The sequence below is a fragment of the Chinchilla lanigera genome, unplaced genomic scaffold, assembly GCF_000276665.1.
Source record: "Chinchilla lanigera isolate Chin_1 unplaced genomic scaffold, ChiLan1.0 scaffold00050, whole genome shotgun sequence".
Lineage (NCBI taxonomy): Eukaryota > Metazoa > Chordata > Mammalia > Rodentia > Chinchillidae > Chinchilla > Chinchilla lanigera.
The window spans coordinates 6,895,463-6,919,015 of NW_004955451.1; the positions used below are offsets into that span (position 1 = coordinate 6,895,463).

Below are 23,553 nucleotides of genomic sequence, written 5' to 3' on the forward strand. Positions count from 1 at the left end.
TCTGGCTATTGCCATGGTAACACAGTCCAAAGCTGCTTCACGGCTGACTGCGGATCACTGGGAAAAGCTGCCTAGGTGACTTGCTGCTCTTCTCTGACTTAATAAAAAAAAGAAAGAACAAAAATATACCAAACTTTGCATACCAAAAGTACCCATTTATCCAAAATAGGATTCAGATTTATTTGTGTCCACCCAAAAAAGGACACAATTGTATGCTTTTAAATAATAATTTACTTGTTATTTTGAAATCTTTGAGGTGTTTGTGTGCTATTTTAGTGTTTTCAGAACATATAATGGTAACTGTGTAAGGGCCTCATTTGGGCATGCTCCTATGGTTGGTTTTTGTTTTGTTCTGTTTTTCTTTTCTTCATCCTTGGTTCAAGACCTATTAATAAGGAGCCCTAAAGAGCTGGACAGCCTCTGCTTGGGTTAACCATGCCTGATGCCCTATGTGGGAGGCAAGGAAGGAGTCACGCATAGCTACCCTGGTATCATAAAGCCCATCAGTCCAACCAATGCTTACCACTTCTTCATAAAATAACCACCAGACTCTTAAGGGAAGCTACACCACCTTAAATTCACAGTACTATATTTAACATATTGCAGACTCCCAATAGAGGCTGAATAAATTATATAAGCAAATGGTCTTGAGACTCTTGTGAATACCTCCAATAATGGGGAACCTACTCTTCCTAAGACAGCCGCTTTCACACAGGAAGCTTTATTAGTCTGTGTGTGAAGTAGAGGGCAGAATAGGGGATTTCTCACCAGCTCTTAACCACATGCTTCCAACGTGCCACTCATTTTCCCTGAACCCCAGTTTCCTCATCTGTATGAGCAGGAAATGGTACCAGCAAACAGGAGCAGAAAGTCACGGCTAGAAGGCAAGTTCAGAGCCCACAAGCTCAGCTTTCCCACCAGGCACCATTTGGCTTCTGCTCAGAGAGGTTTGAGTGTTTAAGGCATGATCCTGGAACCAGACAGCTGGGTTCTGATCCCTGTTCAAATCCTGATCAACTACCTTAACTGTTCTTTACACACATCTGCATATAGGTAAAAAATTGACAAGTACAGTACTTTATCATCTGCCTGATGTAGGGACTGAGTACGTCCGTATCTGTAAGGTATTTATGCCTAGATTCTCAGGAAGCCTGGACAGTGATACAGCAATTGTTATGAAGTCTGCAATCCATCATACCAGTCAAAGAGCAGCGATAAGATTACAGTCTTTCTCTTAGATGCTTGATGTGAAGGATACAGGGAAACAAAGAGGTGGAAGGTCAAGAAAGTAGTTTCTGCAATTCTAGGTAAGAGGTGCTGCCAACACAAAGGGGCAAATGTAGAGAAAGGGAAAGGAAATGGATTTCTAAATCAATTTTTGGTGAATCCCTTGATGCTGCTGGTAGGGAATGGAATCATTAGAGAGAAGATAGGATTTTGACTGAACTGATGTGTACATTAAAATTTCACTGGAAATTAGTTTTGCCTGCTTCAGGCTGTAAGTTTTTTCCCCAACCAATGGTCCTGGTATACAGCAGGCACTTAGAGTTTGTTGAGTAACTGTTATCCTCACAGGACACAAATCCAGCAGAGGGACACACCTTCCTCTAGATGCATTAGAGAAGAATGGGTGAAAATATGAAATGACTGCTAGAAGCTCTTTACATTCTCTACAGTTTTAAGTGAAAATATAAAATGATATCACCAAGATGATAATCATCATCACCAGATTAATGTTCTTCAAATGGTAGGAATCCAGAGCAGAATATCATATTGAGAGTCAGATTAAGGATGCTACCCAAAATATAAATCATTATGGAAAAAACTATGAAAGCTCACCCACCTCCAATGTCTGCTTTGCTCAGAATTATAAGAGGACCTATCCTATTAATCTGTAAGGATTCAAACAAGCATATTCCAGCGTCCCCATAACTGGACAGGGATGGACTATGTTCAGAGCGCAGAGCACACACATGTTTTAGAGAGGAAGTTCCATCATGAATACTAATACCCTCTATTTAGAGCTTCTCAGCTTTGAGCAGATTGTACTTCTGAGCTGATAATTCCTTTTGGTAAGGGCTGTCCTGTGCATTGCAGAGGGGTGCACCTCTCAAAGATTTTTACACATCTGACAAGTTTAACTTTTATCTCCTAACAAGCCCCATGAAAGGCACACCCTGGTTTTCACTGTTGTTCCACAGATGAGCAAGCTCTTAACTATCGCAAAAGTTTACTTTCTGTCTTGAATAAAAGAATACTATATTATATTCCATGTACACTAAAGTGCCACTGCTTTAAAAAGCAGCTGCTAACACTCACAAGGTCATGGGCCCTGCAGCCGCATCTGTGCTATGAACTTAAGGGGGTCCTGTGGAAGTTGCTTCCTCCCAGACCTGTGTCACCCAGCTGTGAGCCAGAGGATGAACCAGGTGAGGATTAGGGATCTTCCCTGCTCTAGCATTCTTAATAAGCTAGTCCTCTGCCAGGAAACTTCCTTTCACTTTTGTTACCTGGTGACTTTTAACCTACTGGGTAATCACACATCTACCTTCTCACAAAGCCGCTGATGACCACCCTGTGTGACAGGCCTCCGGGGCTGGAGGACAAGCAGGGCTACCTGGTTCCTAAAGCCTCCAGCAAAACCACAGAATTGCTTCATGACCAACTCCATTCCTCTCACACTCTGGTTAATCTTTGTGTTTGAAGCTTCAGAAGCAAGTTATCAAGTGCAACTTGGAAAGCCAAGAGAAGCAAGCCATTAAAACGACCAGAGATCACAGACGGTCCCTTCTCGGCACCCCTGCACATCCCCTCCGTGATTTACCCTCTCCTGTGCCCCCTATACCTTTAGGGAGAGGGTATCCGCCCCCCTTGCACCGAGTCCAGGAGCTCTGGAATCTGCAGAACCCAGGTTTTTTTGTTTGTTTAATTTTTTTTTATTTTAAAGAGAAAAAAACCTAACAAAACAACAACAATGAAGACAAAAACAAACACAACACAGAACAGCATTTTTTTTTTTTTTGAGACCCACGTTTTAACTGTGTCACTGACTTCTAACAAACTTCTTCCCTATCAGAGCCTGGGACTCGGTTCCTGGGAACTCGCAGCTCCCAGGGACGTTCAGGGCAAAGTCACTCAGAGGCGCTGTTCACATGCCCCTCCGGAGCCCCTCCCCACGGGCAGTCCGAGGCCCTCCACCAGCGGGCAATTACCTGGTCCCACAGCCGATAGACCCTGACACCTGAGGCAATCACCAGCAGCTCCCAGTTGGCTCCAGACAGATTCGGCTTCTGGAGCTCGGCACAGACCTCCAGGAACTGCTCCTCCGAGAAGTGACTTGCTGCAGATGCCATCCTGCCTCATCCTGGGGTGCTTGGGGAGCTCAATCTACAAGGGATTTTACAAGAGTTTGAGGGAGAGGCGGGGAGACCAGGTGGTCTCATCATGATTAGCAGGGAACAGAGCGGAAGGCGGGACTAGGCCAAAGGCGGGGCCTAGGCCAAAGGCGGGGCCTAGAAGGGCGGGCCTGGGTGGACAGCCTCGAAGTAGTGGGGGTTTGCTAAGCAAGGCAGAGGGAAGATGGAAAAGGTAAAACTACAAAAAGGTTGATCATAGGAAAGAAGAGGAGGCCAGGCCAGAGCTGGGACTTGTAGAGGGAAGAAAAAAGGAAAACACTGATGTCAAGTCGGAAAGACTTTCTCAGGAGCCCACTCTATACTCCTCCCTTGTACTCCAAACCTTGTAGAATGTAAAGCTTCTTCAGTAGACTTGGAAGAGGACATGGACAGAGCACAAGTGCTTGGAAATCTCAGGACTCAGATGCTAGAACTGTAGTTCAATAAAATTTCTCATCTTCCTGTTATGCATTTAAAAAGGTCATTCCAAGAAGGGTTCCATGGGGTTCATCAGAAGGCCAAGGCCCCAAAACAGTTCAAAAATCTAATCCATAATGGCTCTGCAAGATTACTTGCCATATTGAAGGGTAAAAACAAGATTTGGAAGGTGCTGTGCAGGACTTCTACAGCTTGCACAATTTAGATCTTTGTGCAACTCAACCTTTCCAAGTCTCTTGGGTATTACTGTATTTCCCATTAGAAAATGATACCTAGATTTTTTTAAAAGGTAGGTAGTGCATAAACATCAAAGTAATGCAACTGCCACATGAGGGCCAATAAACTCTGGAGGCCTTTGTTTCCTAATCTGTGAAATGGGTCGAGTTGTGCCACGGTTGAATAGAATATTCAATAGAATAGACACATAGAATGTGTCTGCACACCATCCATCAAAGTGAATGGTCAAAGACAATTTTTGCTTGCATTACCACACTATATTGAAATCTCACTCTTTGTGTGCTTGAGAGAACCTTGATGATACATTCCTATCTATGTCACTTTACAAGAAGGGACACAAGATTGCTTTTAGCAGGTTGCTTGAACACAGCAGAGATAAGTTACTGCTTTATACAACTCTGTGCTGGTTCTATTTTGCTGTATGGGATGCAAGAAAGAAAGTGGGATTTTCCAAGTCTAAATGCACAAAGATTGAAGAGATTCTTTCCTACTGTTTTTATAATGCTGGTAACTTTCCTCTTATGGGTAAATACTTATTAAACTGAAATCCATTTCTTAAGAAGCCAGTTTACATTGAAATCGTTAGGTGTGAGTATTCCAGATATTGTCAAGGGATCCAGGATACAGCTGTGCTTTGATGAAACTGTGGCGTTATCACTATGCAGCAATAGAAGATAATAGGCCTGAGAACAAAGTGGCATGGAGCAAGACACAAGATATAAGGAGCAAAATTCAAACCGCATCTATTGCCTGTATGTAAAAATGTGCATAAAATTCAGGAGAAAAAATGTATGTATAAGTGGATATGTTGAGATTTACTTTATTATACTTAGTGAATGAGAGAATGTTTACAAGTAGCCCTTTAAAATTTTTGTTTGGTCTGAAAGATCAAGAAATGACTTAGAAAAGATTTCTCCTTGGATATTTGCCTTAATAGTCTAGTCTGTTTCCTTTATTAGAAAACAAACAAACAAACAAAACATTCCTCAGGAACTTCTCTCTGCATGGGAACTAAAGACACTTCTCTTTAAAATATAAAGGCTAGATAAAATGTACTGTGTTAGTAGACTTCAAAACCTCTGATGAAATACCTGAGAGAAGGAACCTAGAAGGGGGAAGATGTATTTTGGCTAACATGAGCTGAAGATATAAGTCAGAGCCATAACTTGCACTGAAACTGGACCAGGGATATGTTCATAGAGACGAAATCCTCTAAGAGATATCAGTGCCTTTCAAAGGTCTCAGTCACTGGACCATAGAAACCACCACAAAGCTCATGTCCTTCCTCAGGTGAAAAGAAATAAAACACCACTTAGGGGAATCGGACCTTAAACCTATGAGAGAAATATGGTTCAAAGTTGTATTGCCTGCGCTGTATGGGAGCCACAGGAAGATAAATTAAGGCAATACTCAGTTCAGGGAATTTGAACCCCTCAAATCCTTCCAGAATCAAAACCAAAGACACTTTCTCAGCCTGGAGACATGGAATTAATGAACAGAAAATTTTAAAACTTATAGTCTGACATTATATAAAAGACAAGGCAGGCAGGCCCCACCTTTCTCATAGTTAGAATGTTAGACTCAGCTGGCCCTGACATCCTCAGTGCCAGCTGCAACTTGAGAGATAAACAGAACACAGTCAGAAGTTGCATGTTGTTTTGTTAGCTTGTCTGAAGGACTATCTTCCTGGGACAGACCAGCCTGTGGACTGCGCTGCAGGACAGATAATATTAACAGGTAGCTTTAGAAAAATTTTGTGCAGTCTGGAATGATTTAGAAAATTTAGGAATGATTTAGGAAAAGTTTCCCTTTGGATATTTGCCTTAATAAGCCAATCCGTTTCTGGCAGTAAAAAACAAACAAATCAAACATTCTTCAGGAACTTCTCTCTGCATGGCAACCAAACTCTTAGCCTTATGACACAAAGGATGGAGAGAATGTACTGCGTTAGTGAACTTTCCAACATGGGTCAAAATACCTGAGAAAAGGAACCTAAAGGTGGGAAGACTTTTGGCTCAGAGCTTCAGAGGTTTCAGTCCATGGTCAGGTGAGTGCATTTCAGCGTGTGGCGGGCAGAAGCATCGTGGTTGAAGAGCATGGCAGAGGCCAGCTGCTTGCCTCAGGACATCCAGGAAGGAAAGACAGCAGAAGGAGCTAGAGAGGAAAGAGGGAGGGACAAGATGCAGACCACAAGGGACCACTCCATGATCCCCTCCCTTCAAGCAGTTCTGACCTCCGAAGTTTCCATCATCTGCATATTCATGCCATCCAATTATGACTCCATGGGTAAATTAATCCACTGAAGAAGTTAGAGGTTTCATGCTGTAACCACCTTCCAAAATTTCCACCTCTGAATGCTGCTGCACTAAATACCAAAATTTCAACATGTGACCCTTCTCAGGGGATATTTTAATTGCAAATTTTAACACATGCCCAAAGAACTTTTATATATATATATATATATATATATATATATAAAAGATAAACATATACTACTATAAACATATGTATATAGGTATACATAGATAGATAGATAAATATACATATGATATATTTACATATCCTAGCTTAAAACAGAAAGGTGAACTGAAGATTTCAGAATACATAGAAGAAGCAAAGAAAAACAGTGACACAAGTACTTGAATATTCTTAGAGTAAAAGACTCCACCACCACCATCCCACAACTTTCTTGGAGGAACATCTATTTGAGTAAATGGTTTGTTCTGCCTCACGCATACACTGAACTCTTCAGGAGAAGGGGGATGGTATAAATGGTTGATAAGTGGAGGGAAAGAAGCTACTAGGCATACGTGGTTCAGTCCCTTTTAGTTCCTTTTTGCCAACTTTTCACCTTTTCAAAAAAAACCAAATATATATATATACACACACACACACACACACACACACACACACACACACACAATTGTCTTAGTTTAGGGATTATTCATGGCTACAGGATGCACTAGCTGAACTTAAGTACATGGAGTGCTGTAATTCTGTTGTGGGCAAAGATTTAAGCCTTGTACTTAAACAGATTTATTCTAAAAAAGTGCCACTCTGATCCACTGCTGCCTTTAGCATCTACTCTACATTGATTCATAGTGCAGGTATGGAAAAGTGAATTTGATCTTCCTAAAATTCCAATGGACAGAAACACCAAGAGCTGTCAGCTGAGATGCTAGTACACATACACTGAAAACATAGTTCAGGACAATGGCATGCAGTGAAGTTGGCCCAAGGATAGCCTCAAAGAGACTAAATCCTCTAAAACATATCACTGGCATTCAAAATCTCAGTTGCAGGACCATGGAAACTGCAAGGAAGTTTATGTCCTCCCTGAAGTGAAAAGAATTAAAACACCACTGAAGAGAATCAGGTCTTAAACCTATGCGAGAGATATGTTTCAAATTTGAGTTGCCTACACTGTATGGAAGCCACAGGAAGATAAATTAAAACCATACTCAGTTCAGGGAATTTAAACCCCTTGAATCCTTCCAGAATCAAAACCAAAGACACTTTCTCAGCCTGGAAACATGGATTTCGTGTACAGGAAAATTTTAAACTTATAGTCTGACATTATATAAAAGACAAGGCAGGCAGGCCCCACCTGTCTCATAGTTAGAATGTTAGACTCAGCTGGCCTTGACATACTCAATGCCAGCTGCAACTTGTAAGATAAACGGTAATCAGTTAGATCTTTCATGTTGTTGTGTTAGCCTGTTTGAAGGACTATCTCCCTGGGACAGACCAGTCTGTGGACTGGGCTGCAGAACAGATAATATTAACAGGTACCTTTTGAAAAATTTTGTGCAATGTGAAATGAATTAGGAAATTTGGAAATCATTTAGAAACTGTTTCCCTTTGGATATTTTCCTGAAAGCTCAGCCTGTTTCCCTCCTTAAAATGCAAACAAGCAAAAACCTTCATCAGGAACTTCTCTCCACATGGCAGCCATAGCTCCTAGCCTTGAAGATAGAAAGGCTGGCTAAAGTGTACTGTGTTAGTGAACTTTCCAACCTGTGGCAAAATACCCGAGAAAAGGAGCCTACAGTAGGGAAGACTGACTCACAGTTTCAGAGGTTTCAGTCCATGGTCAGGTGAGTGCATTTCAGCATGGGGCGGGCAGAAGCATCGTGGTTGAAGGGAATGGCAGAGGCCAGCTGCTTGCCTCAGGACTTCCAGGAAGAAAAGACAGCAGAAAGAGCAAGAGAGGAAAGAGGAAGAGACAAGATGCACACCACAAGGGACCATTCCATGATCCCTTCTCTTGAAGCAGTTCTGACCTCTGAAGTTTCCATCACCTGCGTTCAAACCATCAAATTATGACTCCACTGGTGGATTAGTCCACTGATGAAGTTAGAGTTTTCATGATGCAATCAACTTCTGAAAGCTCCACCTCTGAACACTGCTGCATTAAGAACCAAACTTTCAACATATTATCCTTTAGGTGGATATTTTAATTGCAAGTCTTAATACCAAATTTTCAACCTATTATGCTTTGGGTGTATATTTTAACTGTAAATCTTAATACCTAACCAAAGTGTGTATGTGTATATATATATATATATATATATATATATATATATTTTTTTTTTTGTTTTGTTTTGTTTTGTTTTGTTTTGTTTTGTTTTGTTAGTCTGTTTCAAGGACCACCTCCCTGAACAGACCAGCCCTCTCAAGGTCACACTAAATTTAGCCTGCTAGCTCAGCTCCACACTCCTCTTCCCCTTTGAATTTCCCCTACATCATAATAAATGTCCTTTTGTAAGTAAAGCTCTGTGGAACAACCTGCTAACCACCTATTTCCCAATGTACGTAGACAATTTTAGAATAACCTGCTCTCAGGCTTTTGTACACCTTGTATAGTTACCTGTTTAAGCTCAAGCAGGGCTGGTGATTTTGAGCTATTTTTCCACTAGCCCACTATCCTAAATAAAGTGTTGACTTCCAACTCTTTGGTGCAGAGAATCTTCCTTCTAGTTGTTACTGGGTTCTATAACATTAGCTCAAAGAAAACAATACCCAGGGAAGGTAATTTGCAAAAAGTGATTAACCAGAACCTGAAAACACAGAAGCTGGTGGTGTAGCGCTGTGTTAGAGCACTTGCCTAAAATACACAAGGGGCTGAGTTTGATATCCATATGAGAAAATTAGAACCATATGTACAGAGAACAAATGAAAGAACTGCATGTAAAATATATGAAAAGGATCATGGAGAATAAACAGATGAACTGCAGATAGAAAGAACTTTATGAGACCACGCTCTTGGTACGTGCTGCACTTGCCAGGCCGCACAGCATGGTGAATGCGTGGTTGCCCTGGTTTTTGTGAAGACACAGATCTTCAGGTTAACCAGAGAGGAAATTGTGAAAATGTAAAGAAAAGCAGGTCGTTCTAGCCAGAGCCACTTGGAATGTGGAGAAATCTCCTTAGGAGAAGTCAGTGTCATCTCAGCTGAAGGAAAAGGGGGTTATTGTGGCTTTGATCTGGCCAGATATTTAAATTATTCTGGAGTTTTTCAACATAAAGCTTGTTCCTCCTCTCCTCCACCAATGGCCCTCTGCACGTTCCTGGGGTCTCCAGTTTTCAAAGCGTTACCCTTTGGTGTGCAGCCCTTGCCATTCACTTGTGAACTTCATCCGAGGAGGTCACCAACTTTCAAAGTGTTCTCCTGAGGAACGCAGCCTGTCTTCAAAATGTGTCCTCCATGGAGGTCTGTAGTTTTTCAAAGTGATTGCCTTCCTTCCACATTCCTTTCTAGGCATCTTCACACTGTGTCTGAGCAGGTTCAAGACAGAACTGTGAGCTGCCTCTGTCCCTGCACAGTACTTCTTCAGGGGGTGAGGAATACTAGGGCCACAGCACTATGGGAACAGAGACTCCTGGAATGTTGGAGCCGAGGGATGTCATAGGTGTTCCTAGTCCAAACCCTTCACTGACCAAAGAAGATGTTAAGCTTGTAGATAAACCACTTTTCATTTAGGAATCCAGCTAAATTGCTATTTATTAGTTTACAAGGCATGCCAGTATCTGGACTTGGCATCATTAACAGTAAGGTGGGCCATTCTTGGAGAACTGGGTTATGGGCCAAATACTCTACAGCTTCCTATCCCAAGTAAACAGAGGTGGTTAGAGCTTGGAACAGAGACAAAGGCCAATAGTTAGCAGCTCCCAGAGAATGCCACTGAAAAGGAAAATTAATTAAGGAGTTCTTCCTATTACAAACAAAGCTTTCCACTACAATCAACACAGAAATCTCAACACAAACAAGTGAACAAAATAGAAACATGACAAGATAAGCTAATAAAATGCATCCAAAAATTCCAAACACCCCCAAAACTGATCCATGGGGAATCAAAAGGGAAGAAATCCAAAGTCACATGGCTGAATTATTCACAATGGTACCAGAAGAGATAACCAACCAATAAGCTGAAGCTCACAACCAAGAAGTTGAAGCTCACAGAACATACAGTATAAATAAACAGATACTGGACCAAATAAGCAAAATGATATGCAAGTCTACATAAGACACAAATAAAAAGCTAGCAGGGCTAAACAAAATGATGCAAATCATGAATAACCGGCATACAAAAGAATTACAATCCTTAAAATTCCAAACAGAAATTCAAGAGATTAAACATTCTATGGAAAGTATGGACAACAAAAGGGACCTTTGTGAGGACAATATGAGAAGTAGAACACAAGGTAACTAATGAGAGAGACCTTAAAAACAAGAGAACATGAAAAATGGACCCAAGAGCTCCTCTATGATGCAGAGACTATTTTAAAATTAATTGGAATTAGTGAAAAACTCAGAAGACAGCACAAGTAGCATAACAAATTTTACTGAAATAATAGCAAAAACTTTCCAAGTAACAGAAAAGAATTTAATATAGAGATAAGTGAGACATATGCAACCCCAAATAGCCATGATCAGAAAAGGATCTCTCCACCACACAATGAAGTCGAAATCCAGAAGACCAATATAAGAACAAAGTGCTAAAGGTGTTAAAGAAAGCAGACAATCACTTACAATGGTAAACCCATTAGAATTACAGCAGACTTTGCAATGCAAACCTAAGAGGCCAGGAGAACAGAGAGTGAAGTGTTTCCAGCCCTGAAAGAAACCAATTCCCAAACCAGGATGGTAAATTGAGCAAAACTATGTTTCAAAATTGTTGGAGACATGAAATATTTCCATGATAAAGAGCACCTAAAGAAATCCATGACCAGTAAGCCAGTTGTGGTGGCACATGCCTGTTATTCCAGCACTCCAGGAGGCTGAGGCAGTACAATAGCCACAGGTTTGAGACCAGCCTGGTCAAGACAGAAATAATGAGAAATTCATGACCACCAAAATCAGGACTTTTGGAAATTCTCTAGGTTATCCTACAAAGACGGAGTGAAGCAAACAATGACAGAAGGTCTAGTAGAATAAACACACCAGGTAGGATGAGTAATTAAGTATAAGGGAAAGATGGAATCAGCAACAGGAAAATAAGGAAATGACAGGAATAATTCAAGACCTATCAGTAGTAACTCTGAATGTGAATGATCTCAATTCCTCACTAAAAAGACACAAATTGTGGAATGGATCAAGAAACACAATCTAATGGTATGCTGTATACAAGAACCCCATTTAACCCACAAAGATGCTCACAGACTAAAAATCAAAGGAAGTAAGCTATCTTGTGTATATATGGGGGGAGAGAGAGAGAGAGAGAGAGAGAGAGAGAGAGAGATATTTTCTTTTCCCTTCCTTTTTTTCTCCTTTCCCCCATCCCAGTTAATCTCTCCTGTTGAGCATTTTCTTTCCCTTTCATAATATCTATTGTACATTTTTAATCTTCTTTATTCTTTGTTTCTCATAGTAGGGAGACAATACAATGTTTACACATGCGAGTTTGATTCTACTAGCTCATTGAAAAGAATGTTTTGTGCTTATATTGTTTGATTGATTTTTCATGTCTATATCTTGTAATCTGAGCAACTATTTTGAAGATAACCATTGTTAACCTCCTATTATCATGTTTTGAAATTCTGTACCATTGCTTTTTATTGTTTATTTTCTCTTTAAAAAAAATTTTGAAAAGGTAAAAAAAAGAACTTTATGAAAGTGATTATATAATGCTTCCATAATGAAGAAATAACTGGAAGGCCCAGAAACTATAGTGAAAGAACTTAACACTATGAGAAAGTTAAGTGAATGTGGAAAAAATATATATATATGTAGACCAGAATGGAAAATGTAGGCATCAAAATTAAAAACTTAAAAGATAGGAGAAATTGTTGCCCTGCCACAGATAAACATGAATATACCTGGGAAGAAATGTCCCAGAAAGCATGAAAAATGTGAATAAGTAATTAAGAGACACAAAGGATACATCAAAAATTCCAAAGCTTTCTGACTATAGCTCCAAAATAACAGTACAGAGAGCTGAGGAGATGGATGGGTAGTGGGAGAAGAAAAAGAAATTAGGAAAATGGAAACAAAGTATAAGTAAAATTCTTGGCAAATAAAAGAGGGTAAGGTCAAAGTTTTATTTAAGCTCTAGAAAAGATATATTTATTAATTTTAGCATTGTTTAGCTTAACTATGCATGTGAAACAAGGGTATGAACTGTCTGTCTTAGTTACTTTTCTCTTGTTTCTGGAGCAAAATACCCAACACCCAAAATCAAGGAAGGAAAGCTTTACTTACCTCACAGTTTGTGGAAGATTCAATCCATAATCAGCTGCCTCCAAGGCAGGGTAGCAAGGCACAGGGGCAACACTTTGAGGCAGCGGAAGACAGCAAAAGCAAAAGGGGGCAGCAAAGCATACCTAAGAGAGAAGCTTCAGGAGCTGTAACCACAGAAGTGCCATAGAGGTGGAGTCACTCAAGCCACTTGGAGCTCATGATTTGCCACAGATTTCTTCAGATGCTGGACATGGAACTATATGACTCAATGTTTATCCTGCTGGATTTTGGACTTGCTTTGGTCCCAATCCTTTGTACTCCCCTGTTTGTAACTTTTGGAATGAAAATGCTTATTTTGTGCCATTTAATGTTGGAAGTGCCTAACCAACTTTTTATTTGTGCGGGAGCCGCAGCTAAAAGTTTGCCTTACATTGGGGCTGGGGATTTAGCTCAGCGGCACAGCACCTGCCTGGCAAGCGCAACATCGTGAGTTCGATTCCTGGTACTGGAAAAACACACACACACACACACACACACACACACACACAAAAGTTTGCCTTACATCTCAGAGGAGGCATGGGAAGTGGACTTTTCCGGAATTCTGAAAATGTTAGGAATTTGGCAACTCTTAGAGATGGGCTAAATGCCTTTTTTTCATAAAAGAATGTGCATGAGTCTTTGGGGGGCCAGGGGCAGAATGTTATGCTTCTAATGTAGTATGTTAACAGACTTAATACTGGTTCTTAAAGATGATTAAACTTGTGTTGTAATGTTCAACTTGTGAAATGTTAAGAATAAGCATGCCTTGCATCTGGAAAATGGTTTTAAAAAATGTATCTGGTTGCCAAGTTGACAAGGGGTGGATTGTAATTGTTGATACATTGTGTCAACTTGAGAAGTTTAACTAAGGGACTCAGCAGGGAGCCAGGATCCTTACTTGGTCAACATCTTCATCTTGTGCAAAAGGAGGGCATGAGATGGTGTGAGTGCTACACCTGGCCTGGGGGGGTGGGTGGTAGATGATTTATAATATAAGGGAGGAAAAGAGGCTTGCTCCCTTTGTTCTTTTATTCTTGCTGCTTTGGCTCTCTTCTGCTACCTTGAAGGGTTGCCCCTTTTCCTTGCCACCCTGCCTTGGGGCCAGCTGATTATGGACTGAAACCTCCACAAACTGTGAGCTACATAAACCTTTTCTTCCTTAATTTTGAGTGCTGGGCAGTTTGTCTTAGCAATGAGAAAAGTAACTAAGACAATGAACAACTGTAGGTGTAAGGCAGGGAAATTTTAAAATAATCCACTGACATTTGAGATGCTCAGATTCTAGGAGATTCATATCAAAAAGATATAGAAATTGGCTGGAGTGGGTCTCCACTGGTAAATTTTAGCATATATAAGATCAGACAAGAATTGTGACAGTTGTGGATTATAAAACACTAAATTTAAGAAAAGACTGTGTGTCCATAATGGTACACTGAAAAAATCAAGGAGAAAAATAAGTGGAAGCAAAAAAGAAAAATATTGCTCTCTTTGTATAAGAATACCAGATAACTAATGATGTTGAACATTTTCTCATGTATTTATTTGCCATTTGTATTTCATTATCTGAGAAGCATGTATTCATCTCAGCTGCCCAGTTTTAGACTGGGTCTTTGAATTTGGGGGGGCTGATATATTTTAATTCTTTATATGTTCTAGAAAGAAGCCCTTTGTCTGAGGGACAGTCAGTTAAATTTTTTCCAAGTTTGTGGGTTTTCTTTTTACTCTGCTGGTGATTTCTTTAGATGTGCAGAAACTTTTCAGTAGGATGAGATCCCAGTTTGTTGGTTGAGATTCCACCTTACCCCAGTAAAAATGGCTAGCATTAAGAAATCAACCAATAACAAATGCTGGTGAGGCTGTGGAGAAATAGGAACCCTTCTCCAATGCTGGTGGGAATGCAGACTGGTGAAACCACTGTGGAAATCAGTTTGGAGATTCCTCAGCAAACTAGGACTAGAGGTCCCATTCAACCCAGCTATTCCCCTTTGGGGTATTTTCCCAGAAGATCTAAAAACATCACATCACAGCAATATATGTGCACCTATGTTCATAGCAACACAATTTGTAATTGCTAAATTCTGGAAGAAACCCAAATGTCCATCAACCAAGGATTGGATAAGAAAATTGTGGTACTTCTATATAATGGAATATTACTCAGCTATAAAGAAAGATAAACTCGAGGCCTTTATAGGTAAATGGTCACAACTAGAGACCATACTCACAAGTGAAATAAATCAGACCTGCATGTGCAAGCACTGCATTGTTTCACTAGTGTAAAACCTGAAAGAGTTAATTTAAACTCGGAGGTATGATAGCCATTGTGAAATGATAGAAAACACTCAAGGGTAAAGGGGAACTGGGATGTGGAAAAAGACAAGGGAAAGAAGGACAAATTTTGTATGTATGTATATACAGGATAGTTAACATAGTTGTTCTACTGTCTTCTATGTCTTTGCTGAAAGAAACTGTCAATGAGTCCTTGATTGATCAATATTGCATGTCTCTATCTGTTTTCATGAGAAACCACTTTGAAGATATCAATATGTAATACAACAAGCATTGTTAACTTCCTACCACTTTGTTTGTAACTCTGTATTGTCTGTACTGTTCTTTTGCTATTTTGTAAAAGGTTGTCTGTCTGTTAATGTTTTCCTCCTTTCATTTTTAAAATTAAAAAAAAATACCAAATAATTAGGAGGGAAATGGCAAAATTTGAAAATTCCTATTTTCTTACCCCCACACAGTGATGATGGATTCAAGAAAATATCATCAATAGGTATTATAACAGTGGATCATCTGTTCTCAAAGTGGCACCCACAGGACTTACTGCTCATAGACAGAAAGTGTCACTAAATGGAGAGGTATAAAGAGTGCAGCGTGAACTAAGAAAGCAATAGCTTCACAAATACTTTGACAGCTGACACTACAGCCTTCCTGAAATGACACAACAAGAAGTTTACATTACAACACCATCTAAAGAATAGTTTTTTTCTTTAAGGTCTTAGTTACTTTTCTCAGGGCATTTGTAGTTCAATGGTAGAATTCTTGCCTCCCATGCAGGATACCCAGGTTTGATTCCTGGCCAATACATTACTCTTTCCTTCAGCATTTGGCACCAGAGGAGTGGGGTTGTTGCTGTTTGTGTACTTGACATATGGCTTAGGAGCCTTTAGAACTGGTTTGTGGGAATGGGAAGAGTCAGGAAAGATTTAGGCTCAGGAGGTTTCTGCTGGGAAGAAGGACTGCACTGATTGTTGGACTCCAGATGATGTGTATTGTGGCTTGCCAGAAAGTTTGTATGCATTTTGGTCACATCCAGAACTTTGCCTAAGACCGGGAATAATGGCAGCAGACCAATTAATCTTGCAGAAGAAATTCCAAGGTAATCTAATGTTGAGGCAGTGGCATGGTTACTGTTGGGGCTTTTATCCAGATTTATATTGAGAATCAGTAGGAAAGAACCCAGCAGGATGATTCAAAACATTATGAGTTTGGCTAGAAAGGTAGCTCCAGTAAAGCTGTGGCTTGCAAAGACAAAACAGAGGAAAAATTGCTGGGAAAACTAGCAAGAAAAAGCCAAGTGTTTCGGAAGAAGGCAACAGAAAAGATGGCCTGGAGACATCATAAGAACGAGCAGAATACACATTTTGGAGCCTCAGAGTTGCAAAGGTGAAAGAATTTAGTTTGAAAAGAGAGCCCTAGGCATGTTCCAGCATGGCAGAAGCCTAGGGAAGTTGTTCCTAGGGATTTGGTTCATAGACATTTGACTCCTATAGCCAAGAGAGAAGGAAGCCTCATTACTGCCCCAGTTGGCAGCAGACCGTGGCATCATGCACATAGTGCTGGTTTTATGTGTATGCAGAACGCAAGAGTTGTGAGTTCAGGAAAGCACCTACCCAGATTTCAGAAGAAGGCCTGAGAGGCCAGGCAATGTGGCCCTGAGAGGGCTATGTAGTGTGAAGCCAAACATTCAGAGGAGACACCAAAAGTTTGGAGAAGCCAGAAACGTGGATCATCTGAAGAAAACTGCAAGGAGGGAAGAGAGTCAGACCAAGAGAGAAGCTATGGGAGCTACAGCCACCAGCACTGCTGTAGCAACAGAGCCCTTTGGAGTTCACATCTTGCCACAGATTCCCTCAGATAGTGCACATGGAGCTGCAGGATTTGATTGCCCTGTTGGACTTTGGACTTGCTCTGGCCCTGTTCCTTTCTATCCTCCTAGCTGTACCTTTTTGAATGGTAATGTCTATCTTGTACCATTGTATACTGGAAGTATTTAGCCTTCTTTTGATTTGTACAGGGTCTCACAGCTAAGAGTTTTTCTTGAATCTCAGATGAGAGTTTTGATTTGCACTTCTCAGCAGTACTAAACCTGTTAGGATTTTGGCCACTCTTAGGGATGGACTAAACATCTTTTGCTAAAGAGATATGCATGAATTTTTGGTGGGCTAGGGGGGCATGTTATGGCTTGTGTTTAGAAGTCCCCACAAATCCTCATGTGATTATAGGTGGGCTTTTTAGAGGTGACCAAATTTAGAGTTTATGATTGATTCATGGTAGAATGCTAGGACTAAGGATGCTAGGATGAAGGGTGGGTGATTACTAAATCAGTCCACCAGCTGGTTTGGCACTGTTTCTATCCTGGTTGCCTGGATATAGTATAAGGGACAGAAAGAGCCTTGTCTTGTCTGCCACTTGCTTTGCTACCTTCTGTCTGTCATGAACTCTTTCTCTTCTGCATTGCCTTTCTGTCATGCCACTCTGCCTTGGAGCCAGCCGACTATGGACTGAAAGTTTCATGAATTGTTACCCAAGTAAATCTTTCTTCCTTTAACGTGTGGGTATTGGTTATTTTGTCTCAGCAATGAGAAAAGTAACAAAGACTAGCAGATGGAGGGGAGATGTGACTTGGGTTAGGTGAGGATCTTGCCCTCTTGGTAGGAAGCTCTGCTTCTGTAAGTGCACCCAGCTTTCTATTACACGTAGAAAGTAGGAGAGAAAGAGGAAGGGTTGCTGCCAGCTGAGCTCTTCGCTGGCCAACCTTCCCTGCTTTGAAATTCTCCCCCAGGCCACCTCACCCAATGATGTCAGCTGGGGGGGAGCCCTGCCAGCCCTCCCCACTCACAAGATGATGTCCAAGGGGAAATGGACACTGTCTTTGCTCAGGAAACATCTGGTTGATCCACTAGTCCTCAGGCAGGTCACAGGCTGTTTTATAAGTTAGTGGGGCAGAATAGAATGGGAAGACACAGAGCTTCAGCGATTACTCAACCTTGCCATCAAGTTACAGATGAAAATGAGATGTGAGGAAAGGGCCTCCCTAGCAGCCCCCTACAGGGACCGGGTGCAGCCGTCATGCACCTTCACATTTCCCAGCTTGTAATGGAAAATGAATGCTGTTAACAAGCGCTTAAAGTGGCTGGAATGGGAACATGAGCCAAGCTGTGGAGTGGAGGGCAAACTCCTATTTGGAAGCTCTCAGCAGTCCTCTGATTATTCAATACCAGGCCTGAAATATCGGTTCCTAATGAACAGAATTATTCACTCTCCCTTGGAAAATGAAACACCACATTCATTGGTAAACAGAATCTATGGCCACTTAAAACCAGATCCAGGCCCGCACAAGCTGTCTGACATCAAACAAAAGTAGCTATATGGCTTGCATGGGAGCTCTGGGTACCACTTGTACCATGCTTGGTTTCCATTGATGGTTATCTCCGTTCATGAGGCACTAGAAAAGAACTGGGCAAAAGTGCTGAGATATAATGGGTTTGATGTGCTGTTCTTCTCTCAGCTCAGCACCCCCCCATTCTGTCCCTGTACTGTCCTCCCCAGCCTCCACCCCCTCCCCACCCTGATGTGTCACCAAGGAAGACAGGTTTTCTTCCCTTTGAGGACACTGGCCTGCAAAAGACAAGACATCTTCTGGCCCTGTTTTGGCTCCTGTCTCCTCCCCTCCTCCAGTGAAGTCAATAATGCCATTCCGCTGTGCAGAATTCTTTTTAGGTATTCAGTGCAAGTCTTCTAAAGATGTGGAATGAGAAAAGTAATTTTTTTAAAAACCTGGAAACCATAATTTGAACAATTCTAAAAACTCATTTGGTCTCGATGTTCACTCTTTGGAAAGAATTAAGTGAAACACAAGGTTAAGAGTACTTTTCTTTTGACCCATCTTTCTAGAATACTGGTTATATTGAGACCATGGGGCACTGGGGTTGTCACACCTCGTTTGGGTCATTCATTCTTTTGGCAAATAGCTTAGAATAGTTTTCATATTCTACACTGTGTAAGCATAACTGAAAATAAGGCCTGGCTCAGCACTCTCTTGGAGCCTGTGCAAATGAACAAACAACCAATAGCCTGTAATATAAGTAGTATATATCATGCAGGTGGGGTAATGAAATAGAGAATGACTCTTTACCTATTCGCTGGTTATTTCTGCTACACAGCCCCTCAGAGGAGGTGACATTTCAACAATGACACACTTGATTTGGTGATTTGAAGCTCATGTGAATCGGGGTGCAGGGCACTGCAGGCAGGGAGCACATCTGCTACAAGGATTGCTACAAGGGCAAGCGTGGCCCTCTGCCAGAACAGAAGGAAAAAATCCATGGGGTTGAAATATGGGGATGGAGGCAAAGAGGGATATAAAGGCCACAGCATGGAGGGCTTTGTGGCTCAAGGGAGAAAATTTGTAGTTGATTCTACAGGTTATACCAGAAGTCATGGGGAGTTTTAAGAGAGGTAGTGATCTCACCTGACTTCATTTCTGGAAAACCTGTCTCACTGGTACATGGAATGTACATGCAGGAATAATTGTAGGAGGACAACAATGGAGATCCATTTAAAGCCTTTTCAAGCCATCTAGAGTGCAACAAAGAGTGTAGACTAATATAGGAGCAACAGAGAAAGAAGCAGTTAGACTGGGAATTTGTTTTGGATGTACATCCTTGAGAGCTGCAGGCCAGTTTATCTTGGCAAAGTTACTGAACTTGGAGATTTCAAAATGAACTAGGAGAGAAGAGAAGGTAACTTCCACATAGAGAAATGAAGGTGGGAAGTCGTATAATGTTGATAACTCAATATCAAAAAGCAGCATCAAGACCCAGAGAAAGCAACAGAAAAGGAAGACCTTGGGATTTTTGAGATCCCAGTCTATTTCTAAGCTGGCTGAGTTCCTTCAGCTATGTTCTTTAGCCCCTCTGAGCCATATATTTTATTTCTTTCCAGTAACTTAGAGATGGTATTTTCTATTTCACCCAAGACCAAGCTATAAGAAAAGCATCCAGTCTAGTGCCTAGCAAACCATACAAGCTTCATAATGATACATCTTTTCTTACATGAGAACATTCTATTCTTAGCGACTGTTCATGCATAGTTTTATGTGTCAACTTAGCTCAACCATGAGGTGCCCAGACATTTGGTCAAATATTCTGGGTGTGCTGGTGAGAATACTTGGGGATGAGACTAACGTTTGAACTGGTAGATGGAATAAGGTAGATTGCCCTCCCTCCTGTGAGACACCCTCACCCAGTCAGTCCTGGGAAGAACAAAAAGGCTGAACTTCAGAGAGCAAGAGAGAACTTTCCCTGCCTGGCTGCTTTGAGCTGAGAATACTGGTTTTCTCTGGCTTTCAGAATCTGAGAAAATGAAATGCAGCCTCCTCTAGAGTCTCTAGCTTGCCAATTTGGGGACGAGAACTGCACTGTGGACTTTTCCAGATTGAAGACTCCAGAGCCTGGGACTTCTTCGACTCCTTGTCGATTATGTTTCTCTGGAGGACCTAGAGAAATTCAGCCAGGGAATCAAAGACCACCTATAGAAGAGAGAACTCTTCCAATCTAAAGGTGCTGGATTTCATTTATTCAGCACTATCACACATTAGGTTTTTTTTTTTTTTAAATCAGTGAGTACCTTGGAGATAATACAGTAACCCTTGAATTTGGGGAGAAATTTGATAAAAACTTGGGGAAAGATTCCTTCAGAAGCCAAAGGAGTACCTGAGCACAGAGGTAGAGCAATGGGAGACTAAGAGTTACATCTAATTGGGGGAGGGGTAATAACTAATAGTTGATGTTAATTAATCACTTATTAAATAGATGAGATGATTGATGATTGACAAATCAGAGATGATTGACTATTTATGAAATGGCAGGCACAGGCCCGGGAGAACAGAGGTCTGTGAATGCGGAGGCATTTGAGCTGGTTATCGATCTTCTACTCTGAAGTCCTTTGTGTTATTTATTAGTTGCTTTAGGCAAAGCTGGTAATTTTTTTTTAATTGCTGGGAATCATGGCACACGCCCATAATCCCAGCAACCTGAGAGACTGAGGCAAGAAGATCGCAAGTTCAAGTAAGGTCTGGGTGACTTAGTGACTTAGAAAGACCTTGTCTCAAAAAATGAAAAGTGGTCTGGGAATGTAGCTTCTTGTAATGAACATGGGTTCAATCCTCTGTATCACAAAAACAAATGAAAAACAAACAAACACTTTGGCTGCAATAAGAAGGAAGACTATTTCTTTCTCCAACAGTCACCAAAGTGGGTGGCTTAAAAACAGAGCAAGGAGGGAAGAACTATTTGCAATCCCTAATCTTAGCTTTGATCTTTGAATCCAAGGTGTTTACCCCAGGTCTCATTTCCCAGACACAGGGGAAGGGACAAGGACCAAATGAGGTCACACCTCTCCTTTTAGTATCCTGAGCTGGAAGTGACACGTATTACTTACACAACTCGGGCTGGAATTCAGTCCCATGATTATATGTCACTACCCTGGAGAGGTGGAGCTAGAAGACATGCACTCTGGTAAAACTCAGTTACTATGGAGTGAGCAGGCAGCAGATCCTGTGGATCATTAGCAGTATGCTACCAGCTACTAAATTAAGTTTTCCTTCCATATGGTGGTGAACACATACTTCCTCATTATTGTAAACATTTGGACACATAGCCCACATCACCGACATCCTGTAAATTCCCTAGTGGAAGAATTCATTTCACCTCTCTGTACACCAAAGGCCAGCACTAGACCCAGGAAATCAAGCAGAGAACTTAAAAAGTCACGAACACAGCATAGCACTTAGTCACTATGACATTGTTATGTCTTATGAAATGGAGCACTTTTATGTGTATCCAAGTAGATGTATACACACATATGCATATATATTAGCAAAATCAATAATGTTTCTAAAGCCTTCTATTTGCGTTCAGTTGGTTCTGAACTCTGTGACCCAAATAAATATTTCTGTCTTCTCAGGAAAAAAGAAATCTCCCTTATAGTTGGAGATGAATATAGAAAAATAAAATTTTGAGAAAGTGGACTTGCTTTTTTGGGGGGGCAGGCCCTGAAATCAAACTCAGGAGACTTGCATATTTTTTATGTCTTTTTTTTTCTTTCCCACTTCTGTTCTTAGGAATGGTTCTGTTCTGATGGGCTAAATGACACAGCCCCAGTGAAAGGTGTCCTTCCTTCCTATGTACCCCAGCACAGGCCAGGAGAGCTGGCGGGATGTTGGATGTTCTTATGCTTTATATCAAGACATCCCCCCAAAACCTCATGTGCTCATATAGTCAGAGCTTCTGAAGGTAAATGAACTGTGGGGTTGAAAGGATTTAGGTGGAAGAGGTAGATCACTCAGGCATTACTTGGGAGGACGTATCTCCCTTCTTTGCTCCACACATCTCTGCTTCCTGGATGCTGTGATGTGCACAGCTTTTCTCTTGCTACACCCCTCTGCCGTGTCATCCCATCTTGGAGCCATCCAACTATGGATGACAATTGTGAGCCAAAATAAACATCTCTGAAATTATGGGCGTTAGGTACTGTGTCCCAGTGGCAAAAAAGTGACCAAGACAGTGTAAGGAAAAGCTGAAGCTGGAAATTGATCACATATGTGGGAGCGAGGCAAGCACAGTTCAAGAATAAAGAGTGTCTGAAGCAAGCCATGTGAACAAGCTGCTTCAGTCCAGAGAACACCAAGCCCTTAGACAATCCAAGCAATAGGTTGCTAGGCAAAGCGGTGTCATGTGACATCAATCTGCCAAATGTATAAATAAATGAGCTACAGTGGTTGAGCAGCTCCTTTCCACCCATCTGGAGAAATGGCTCCACCTGACCTCAGCTTTCTGTCTCATTTCTTTACCTCTCCATCCTCTCAATATCCTTTCCCCTTGTGGAGTTCAAAAGCTGCACTGGACACAGCAAGACAGATGCCCTCTTCCATTTTCATTCTTTATAGTTAAACTTCAGAAGCTGGTGCTCTACTTTGGAAATTCAATGTAAGTATTGACATTTCTATGTGCTGCCTGACCATGAGGTGGATTCAAAGCAACAGGACTTAACACACTATAGCGTGTCCCCCAGGACCATAATGAAGGGACCGTAGGAAACGTGGGTTAGTCATGGAGAAAATGAGCAGCTGTTAGGAATTAATAAATCATATTAAATCACTCCTCAACCTAAAAGCCTATAAAGCTTTTTGGTGCTCTTGGTGTTAAGTCTAGAACTCTTGTAGAGCTATCAAGATCACCCATGGCCTACATACATATTTCTTCAGCCATATGAAAGTGCAGGTCTCCTTTCCTTGGGGAGAAGAAGGGAAGGGGAAGGAAAGGACAGGATAAGATCAAACTGTGCTATATGTATGTCTGAAAATATCACAATGAAACCTGTTATTCTGTATAATCAATATGCGCTGGAGTGAAAAGACCCCTTTCCTCAAGTCATTGCTCCAGCCATACTGGCCTTTTGTTGCTCTTCAGATGTCAC

General features: G+C 41.2%; 2 protein-coding genes across 5 annotated transcripts in view; both read right to left on the reverse strand.

Moving 5' to 3' along the window:
* LOC102015588 (phosphatidylcholine transfer protein-like) overlaps nt 1–12,811 on the reverse strand; it is a 30,283-nt gene extending 17,472 nt beyond the window's left edge. For 2 of the 4 annotated variants that reach the window (XM_005394076.2, XM_005394079.2), the window contains exons 1-3: nt 12,772–12,810; nt 6,049–6,224; nt 3,213–3,387 (exon numbers count right to left, since the gene is read on the reverse strand). In XM_005394076.2, coding sequence (XP_005394133.1) covers nt 3,213–3,353 — 141 coding nt within the window. In that variant the 5' untranslated portion in view covers nt 3,354–3,387; nt 6,049–6,224; nt 12,772–12,810. Of the gene's footprint in view, nt 1–3,212; nt 3,388–6,048; nt 6,225–8,139; nt 8,551–12,771 lie in introns of those variants that run through there. The other 2 variants (XM_005394077.2, XM_005394078.2) reach the window with 2 other exon arrangements.
* Nucleotides 12,812–20,422: 7,611 nt separating this feature from the next.
* LOC102009139 (phosphatidylcholine transfer protein-like) overlaps nt 20,423–23,553 on the reverse strand; it is a 29,976-nt gene continuing 26,845 nt past the window's right edge. The window contains exon 5 of the mRNA XM_013519061.1: nt 20,423–20,572. Within this exon, the coding sequence (XP_013374515.1) occupies nt 20,423–20,572 (150 nt within the window). The remainder of the gene's footprint in view (nt 20,573–23,553) is intronic.